Below are 9076 nucleotides of genomic sequence, written 5' to 3'. Positions count from 1 at the left end.
CATTTAAAAATCGACAGCCGATAAACTAAACCGTTAAGAGTAAATAACCGTTCAATCCGTCCGATAAGCAGCCGTACAATCTTTTTGAATTTTGATCGAAGCGGCCCACTCCCTTAATGACTTGTCATTGCCACATCCACATTAGTCCCGATTCTTTTTTCCGACCCAGCAGTCGGATTCCATCCACTCCTTTTTGTTTTTGCAAAAATATCACATTCCCCAAAAATAAGCATATTTCCGAAACAACAAACCCCTTAGCAAACTCCCACTCTCAATTTATGAAAGTGCATATTACTCGCCGTGAATTAGCATACCCTCGAAGCAACGCAAAAGAAAACAATTTATAATTCGTCAAACCCTCTCTCTCTCCGCTCACACATTCTCTCGAAACCCTAGAACCGTTTTGTCCTGTTTTTCTCCTCTCCTTTAGATTCGATTCTCTGAATCTCTATGAAATTTCTCCGAATTTTCAAATCTAGGTTGGATTCAATGATTCCTTTCATGGACAAACCCTAGATTTTTTTTCTGAATTTTTTGAATTTTTTTTTGAGCTAAAAAATTGAACCCTATGGAGGGCTCTGTGGCTATTACGGATGATCTCGGAGCCCCGCCGGAGTCATGGGAGGTAGCTGACGTGGACGCTAGTATGCGGCGGCTTATACTTTCTTCTTCGAAAAAGGATTCCGAATCTTCTGTCAATAATAATAGTAATCAATCTGAGCTGCTTGATTCCTCGTCTTCGGCTTTGGCCCGAGCTGGTTCGGGTGGTGTGTCGGAGGATATGGTTAACACCGTCGATCAGTTTCTTCGTGAGGCTTTACAAAACCCTAGAGAGCGGCTTTCCGGTTAGTATTCCCCTTTTTAAAAAATCTGATTATTGTGCTAATTTGCGTTATAATTAGTGTTTTACTGATGTGCCTTGTTTCGATTTGTGATTATTCACATTGTTGTTTAGTTGTGTCAATCAGTGAACTACAGCTGAATTGTAAATTAGTTGGGGTCTGTTATATGAATCCCAAATGAATGCAATGTCGCCATATTATCGTAAGACCTTAATGAGATGACAATAGAGCTGCTGTAGTTCAGTTGGTTAAATCACCCATTTGGTAAGAACTTGAAATGACGCTGCGGATTATTTGGTAGATTGACTAGATTCTTTTATAATCAGTATCTGGTGGTGCTTTGCTCTGTGAACTGCATCCACTTTCTCTCCGGTAGTTAGTATGAAGGATACAAATTTGGTACTTTTGCTTATCAGTATTAGTAGAAAGAAAAGGGAATTGAGGCATTGAGGACAATTAGGAACTAAAGGAATATTGATATTACTTCATAAAAGAAATTAGAGGAACTGAAAAATAGTGTATTTTTCTGGAAAAGCTTGCCGAGTCTCTAATTGTTTGAATTTGAGATTAGAGTATTGGCTGCATCCAAGGGTATGGCGGTCTATGCAATGTGTAAAATCATGGGAGACCATGGTTCACAAAAAACCACTAACTGAACTTTTTCTATGCCTAAGCCTTAGTGGGAGGTAGTATGTACTAGGTGGTGTGTGCAATGAGGCTCGGACGCCACTCTTATTTTTTTTAGAAGGTAAGGTAATACTTATATTGAAAAAAATAAGATCAAGGCATTGGTTGCTATGGAGGTAACTGATAAGCAGTGAAACTTTCATCTCCGTGGGACCAAGTTTCATGTTGAAGGAGATTGTTCCCCTGATGACCCCGTTGGATGACTACAAGTTCAGATTGCATGCATATGTCGGATTGCTAAAACCTGAAAACAGTCTTTGTCATTATTGGTCTCTTTTTACTGCATAGCGAAGATATCTGTTGAGGAGAAACAATGGATCCAAAGACATTGCAGTGGTGAAAGAACACATAGAAGACAAGGCACCTGACCTTGGTGACCACCATATCATTTTATTTGAAAGTTGGGATATAATGAAGAGTGAGCTATCGATTCCTTCCACGCTTCCACCCAAGTTAAAGCTTTGGGAAGTGCACTTTTTACGTTTCATGTTGCATGTATTTCAATGAAGAGTGGAGCTTTACTTCTTTTTTTTTTTTTAAAACAAAGAAGAGTGGATCCAAGGAACTGAAAGAATACGGGGCAGTAAGCTTGGCTGGTAGCTTCTACCGAAAGCCTTGCAAAGAGGCTAAGAAGGTAACTAGGAAGCTTTTACCTGACACTTGGTTAGCTTTCATCAAGGTCAATCCGCAATCAGAGTAGAATAATGCCAGGACACTAAATAAGACTGTAACTGTTTAAGCTCTACATTGGAAAAGTATCTGATCATGCTAAGTGGAAGTTTCTAACCATCTTTTGAAAGACTTGGGAGTTGAAGAACAATGGATCAACTGGATTTACTTGTGCATCTCTATAGATGGAATGTTAGTTCAAATGTATGGCACACCAACGAGATTCTTTCCTTCAAAAAAGGGCCTGGGCCGAGGTGATCCCTTCTGTCCTTCCTTTTTATTCTAGTAATGGAATAACCAAGCAGGATGTCAAAGAAGTCACGCTGCATAACTGATTCAAGGACTTCTCTGTGGGCAGGATTATGCTATATGGAATCCACTGGTCAGAGGAAAATATGGTGCAAGTTCATTCTGTCACTAATCCTGTAACTAATCCATGTAGTGTTAGGAGGATGGAAGCATATCAAAGGCTTCGGAGGACCTTTTAGAGTACACACTATACAAAACCAGGGATTGTAGAAATTTCCTATTCTAGGCAGATGCTTGTTTAGGACATGCCCCGCTAAAATTCTAGAAGAGCACCCTGAGCTGCTCCGTTGTGCAGGAGATACTAAGGCCATAATTGCAGAGTTTATATCTAATCAAGGTTGGGATGTAACCTTCAGAAGGAATTGCAATGGTTGGGATTTGGAAAGAATGACTATACTGCTGTATTTTTTCTTGGGAGGGGGGGGATAAGTGTACTGTTGCAGTTAGAGTCAGCTCCTGAACTAACACAAACTCTAGTCTATATTGGCTGCAAAGGACACAGAAAGGGGTAGTCCACAGTGAAATCCTGCTACAAATGCTATCACCTTATAGAGTATCTCCTTCTCGCTATCCTAGAAAAGAAATGGGAAATCTCAGGCATTATTTAAGGTTGCAGATTGCTTGTTTAGGGCCTATTTAATTCCAAACACCTTGCAGAAAGAAGGCCTGTCTATTTCCAGCGGATTCTCTTTATGTGAAGAAGAATCTGAGGACGTCAATTTTCTCTTGTTTGGTTTGCACTTCCAGCCGGAAAATTTGGAATATGTCTTTGATCTTTTTTAAGCTCTAATGGACAATGCCGAAAACTCTCACAAAGTTGATGCAATGCTGGATCAGTAAGCTTTAGAAAGAGGCTAAACCATTATGCAAGACCATCCCCCCTTGCATCTTGTGGGTATCTGTAGGGAAAGGAATTCTGGAATGTATGAGGGCAATAGGAATGTGTAGTAAAGCAAAGGTACAAATTCGAATAGCTTTTTGGTATTGGATGATGTCCACATACTGTATAGCCTCTTCTAGAGATCTGCAATTCCCGGAGCAGCTCGTTCTTACATCATCAACCATGTGCAACTCCAGCCGTCTTAGTGCTGATAAACATCATTGAAAGTCTTTGCTTATCACTAAAAAGGAGAGAAAATAGAACCATTTTATGTAATCTAAAAGCAGAAAAGGGCAAGTTTTCGAAGGTAAAAAGAAAAGAAGAAGCTTGAACGTTTTTCTATCAGAAAACACAATTTTCTCTATTATATATTCTCGGTTATGTAGTCTCTAGCTGTTATGCTGACATAGGCTCTTGGTCATCGCATAATAATATGATGCACTTATATAAAAATATTCATTGTTTTACTTTTTACTTACCTTTGGGTGCTTTTTTCTATTCTACGTGCCTTTTTTTCCCAACTATCTTGCTTCTTCCTGTGTTTCCATTTTGAGATAACTAGTCTCAAATGTCACTGTCTGCATTTTTCCTTTTCCTTATCTCTTTTTTTGGTTGGGGGGTGGGTGGGGGGTTTCTCTGTTAGTTGGGTCAGTTCTCTTTATCATGCACATAGTGATTTTTCATTACCTTTTCTCAGTTCTGAGGATGGAGCAGGATGTTGAAAAGTTTATCAGGGACCCTGGCCGACAGCAGATGGAATTCCAGCAGCTGCCTACCTCCTATTTGCGACTGGCTGCTCACCGTGTGGCACAGCACTATTCACTACAATCAATGGTTTTGCTGGACAATAGTCTACCGGATGGCTCGGGTTCCAGAATTATTGTGCGCAAGACTTCTGAATGTCGGATGCCTTTGATTCGCTTGGCTGACATCCCGGTGAATTTGCCTCAAGGAGATACTGGCGTGGTTAAGGTTGCCATTAAGCAGAGGCCACAGAAAGGTTCACAATTTGCAGGTTCTTCAAATTCAAATTCATCAAAGGGAAATTCTGCCAAAAGTGTTGAGGAAAGAAAGGAGGAATATAATAGGGCTCGAGCACGTATTTTTAACTCTAATAGTTTAAGTGGGAGCTCCAATGTAAAACCTGAAACTGAATCAAGGTCACAGGATACTTTCCAGTATGGTCCAATAGGCATACCACAGCTAGAAGAAAAAGCTAGTTTAGCTGGCGGTTCTGATTTGAATACTGGGCGGGGTCTGATTGATTCTTCAACAAGTAGCAGTAGATCAGCTAGAAGTAGGACAGAAAAAGAGCCAGTTGGTAGACCTAAATCTAATAATAAGGTGGCTATCTTTCGTGATCGGGAAATTGACCGGAAGGACCCAGATTACGACAGGAGTTATGACAGGTCTTTCTCAGTCCTCTGCTATTTTGTGAATATACTGTAAAGTGCTCCCCTTTCCTTCAGTTTCTGTTTTGTGTATGTGTTGGTGGTTCAGTCATGTGGTATCTCTTTTAACATTTTATATTGTCGTAAAAGCACTCCTTTATTCTATGAGTTGTTTAAGTACCATCACTTTATTCTGGCAAGTATTCGTGCATTTCTTTGCCATGTATTCTGTATATGAAATGTTCAAATGGGTTATTTCTACAAATGTTTATTCCTATTGATGTTTTACTGACCAATCTGGGGAAATGCTTGTTTGTGGACTGGCTGTTCTACAATGATTGGTGTTACACAAAGAGTGATTCGAAGCATATGTGGGGGTCTATGGTTCTTTCTTTAATTACATGCTGACTTCTGAAGTTGTACCACCTATGTTCCCTTTTTTTTCCGTGTAGGTTCTTTTTCTCTTTTTTCTTTTTTTGGGGGGGGGGGGGGGGGATTGAATATAACCTGAGATTTGGGTTATAGGATGCATAAGGGAAAAGCTTTTAAATCCTTTTTGTCTGTTGCTTCACACACAGGATAAGATTGGGCAAAAAACCGTCTTTCTTGGCCTGTCCAATCATATTTGATGAAAAATCATAGCCGAAGTGATTCTATCTGGATTTGAATGTAGTGAAGTTGTGCACATCATGATCCTCCAGACAGTGGAGATTTTGTTTATCTGCTTGCTATGAAGAACAAATATCGAATCTGGAGTTATATATTATAGCTTTTTTAAGTTATGCAATAGAAGGGGGGGCTTGCGCTTGAATTGAAGTAGCGCCTTTGGAATATGAGTAGGGCTCCTAAGTGGCGCGTTCGTGGAGGCAAACCGAAGGAAGAGCAAAAGGAAGGTTGGGTGCTTGTGGGGCGAGGAAAAACCTCGAATAGGAGGGGGCAACGCTCTGGATCCTCCCTGCTTGCAGAAATGAATGGATCAGAAAGGGGCTTGGTTCTCTATTTCCGGGCGGGGGGTGAAGGCCATAAGAGAAGATTGCCCTACCGGTAAGGAAGAGGGGAAAAAGGTGCTGTCATCTATCTCGACCAGTTTCCCGAGGCGTTGGAAATCCAGACCGGCTCAGAGAATCACTCTCGCTATTTAGCCCTTCGTTCCGCCAACACTCTACTCTAAATGAATATCTCTTCTGCCTCCCATTAAAAAAATGGACTATATCTGTTTCTGGGCACCAAATAGAAACCAAAAAGGCCAACCCAATTGTTTAAGAAGACTATGGGGCTGCTACATAATACTGGAATGAAGACGTAAGCCCTGGAGACAGTCCTATTAACAGCTATGATGTAGACTCTTGAAGAATTGAAAGAACTCGTAGAGGGACAGAAGAACCTGGTAGGAGGAGGAGGAGAACATACAGAGGAAGCAGAGGGGGGAGATCCTGATTTGAGATAAGCTGCTATGATTTTAAAGCTATGGTGGTTTGGAGCTGCTATTCAGTTACCTTTATTCCTATGTTCCTTCTCTTGTTTCTTCCTTCTCTATTGCATACTGCTTCTTTGGATGTTTAAACTATTTTGGGTGACGTCCTATTTATATTTGATGCTGCTTGAATTCTTTATATGAGAATGTGTGTTGGCGTTTCTTGCAAAAGCTTTTAGTACTTCTTGCCATGTTCTTCTTTAAGCTGTATGGAATTATGTGCATCAAATATAACACATCCAACTTTTGTCCTGTCTCCCTCAATTTACAAACTGTCTTTTTGTGCTCGTGGGTCTTTTCACTATGATGCTCATGTCGTTTTTCCTGCAACTTAGTCTGTGAGCCTAATGGGGCAGTTGACATTTATTTTGCAGATACATGCAAAGGTTTGATCCTGGGTTTGGATTTACTGGTGGCCCATATACAATTCAGCCCATGTACGCTCCTGCAATAAACTACAACACTGAGTTTCCCCAGCTTGGTGCAGCACTTCGGTCTCCCATTTCTGCTGAAAACCAACCTCGTCCACTTCCTCAACATTTACCTGGGCCATGGGCAACATCAGTGACTCCTGGCATTGGTTATGGTCCGGCAGAGAGCATGATGCCTCCCCTTTTTAGTCAAAATCATGTTAGTGCACGCTCAAGCGCAGCTATATATTTGCATTCAACGCAGTATCCTTGTCAGCGTCCTGGAATGACTTTTATCCATCCTCACGAGCAGGTTCACCAACCCTTCTCACAGGTATGGCAAAAAAAATTTCTTTCCATTTCAATCATTTGTGCTTGTTATTTGCTGAACTCCGGGGACTTGGACAGATTTAAAGAGGAAATTGCACCAATTCATACTTCATCTGGTGAAAAACTGTCTCATAAGTCGTGTTTCGACCTAACATGTTCACACTACCCCTCACACAGAGTGCAAGAGATGATAATAGGTTAAGCTTGAAGCAAAGTTTAGTAAGTTTGGGGAAAGATTTCTGGTAAAGAGCATGCTGGGATCTTCATATTTAAGTGCTTGGTTAATATGTTCGAAGGATTTAGTGATGCAGACACAAAAAGTGGATCCAATGATATCTACACTTACCTTGCTGTAGGATGCTTGTTGTATCTTGTTAAGCTATATTATCTTATATTGGTATGTGTATGAGGAAGAAGAATTTTAGCTTGTAGAGAGGGTCTCTTTCTTTCACATGAGATAATATAATTATCCATCAGTCGTGTTTGGCATTCTGGTTTATTTTTTTCCCCACTTTATGGTTTGCTTCATCATTTGATTGCTCCTCCTGTTCATGGTATTCCAGCCTCATCAACTGCAACCTGATGGTTTTGGATTAGCCCGGCCCCGGTGAGGGGCACGGGCCATGCCTGCATCCTGCGACGTACAATTCAGCATCTTGAGGGGGATGCTGAGTGGCAAAATGTTGCAAATCGCGGGGTGCAGGCATGAACAACTGAGACCTGTTGGAGTAGATTGTTCAGCTTGCAATATTTTCCGAATCCATCCACCAGTCTCAGTTTTATGGAGCCTCCTGCATTGCTGAGGATGCTCATATGTCCTGGCAGTTCCATTGCATGGATGGGCACTCAGCTCTATTGCCATGGAATCATGACAACGATGATGACGACGACAAATGAAATCAGCAAGAGTTCAGAGCTGGCAATATAAGAAGTTTTATCGGTTTTAGGTTTATTCTCGTTTTCCATTTGTTTGCCTTTCTTTAAGTTGCCTAATACATCTGTAAGTATATGTAACATTGTGCTGCTTGATTTATGTCACAGCCTCATCAAAGCTCCAAGAAGAAAGACAATACGGTTAGAGATTTTGAGTAAATAGTGTCAACAGGACATGCAACCTTTAAGCAATTGGTAGCTTTGGTGCCAGACTGACTGATAATACAGAGCTCTGAATACGGGATATTCCTCTGAAGCAATGTCCAGGAGTGACTCTGCAGATAATGTATTTAAATGGAAAGTGTTTCCCCTTTTACCGCTTTTCTTGTTTGGACAGAATATTCGTTTACTTTGTCTTTTGCTGACTAGTTTGTAACTGAAGCATTTTGTTTGGTCAGAACTCCTTCGTCGCTCTTCACCAAAATGATAATGATCACTATGCCAGTATTCCCCTGTGGTTGATATATCCTAATTCTCTGTAGAGAAATGGGGTGCGGCCAAGTGTGCTAGTGGTTGCATCAAATCGTTCCAGTAACCAGGGCTAATAGTTAGAGGCTGGGTGTAACAGGACATCTAGTATGCTATCTCTATTCAGTGTCATAAGCGGTTCAAAGAAAAAAGTGACTCATGCCCCCCAACAACGGCATTACTTTTATATTCTGAATGAATTCATAGTGGCAAAGAAACTCAACAAATATGGTCTATTTTCTCGACTTTGTCCCATCATCAGCCAGGACTCTGCGTAATCGAAATGCATTCAATTAGCACCGGGGGTGTGAGAGGGATGAACAATTAGTTATTAGTAGGACGCAAATGCCTACGAGTACAAGTGGATTTTCTGTAGCCAAATGGAATGTCTGGGAAATGAGGTAAATCTTTTGTGAAATAGACAACTAAATATAGTTAAAAGGAAAATCATCTTGGAAACAAAAAAGAAAGTGAAAACTCTTAAATAGATGGATCTAGTAATAGAAGATTTGTGGATAGATGAGTGTTTATATGGTGCAATTGCGTTAAAAATATATTTTTCTACTCACAACCATTTCTTCGGGCGAAAGACGTGTTCCTGATTACTTTATTATCTCATTTGCAAAAGAAAAACGAAACACTTCACTAGTAACGCACAATTGGAAAGCTATCCTAAACATTGG

General features: G+C 40.6%; 1 protein-coding gene across 3 annotated transcripts; it reads left to right on the top strand.

Moving 5' to 3' along the window:
* The first annotated feature begins 279 nt into the window (after nt 1–279).
* LOC104248412 (uncharacterized) lies at nt 280–8372 on the top strand. 3 transcript variants are annotated; one of them, XM_009804661.2, is made up of 5 exons: nt 281–845; nt 4085–4796; nt 6627–6996; nt 7556–7939; nt 8034–8372. In XM_009804661.2, the coding sequence occupies exons 1-4, from the start codon at nt 569–571 to the stop codon at nt 7601–7603; spliced, it is 1407 nt and encodes a 468-aa protein (XP_009802963.1). In that variant the 5' UTR covers nt 281–568; the 3' UTR covers nt 7604–7939; nt 8034–8372. The 3 variants fall into 3 exon arrangements, with proteins under 3 accessions (XP_009802962.1, XP_070001702.1, XP_009802963.1); XM_009804660.2 differs by lacking the exon at nt 7556–7939 and having other exon boundaries at nt 280–845; XM_070145601.1 differs by lacking the exon at nt 8034–8372 and having other exon boundaries at nt 280–845; nt 7071–7630.
* The last annotated feature ends 704 nt before the right edge of the window (nt 8373–9076 follow it).

Source organism: Nicotiana sylvestris, chromosome 5, assembly GCF_000393655.2.
Source record: "Nicotiana sylvestris chromosome 5, ASM39365v2, whole genome shotgun sequence".
NCBI lineage: Eukaryota > Viridiplantae > Streptophyta > Magnoliopsida > Solanales > Solanaceae > Nicotiana > Nicotiana sylvestris.
Note: the sequence above shows the minus strand (reverse complement) of the source record. Positions and strands in the feature narration are given on the sequence as shown.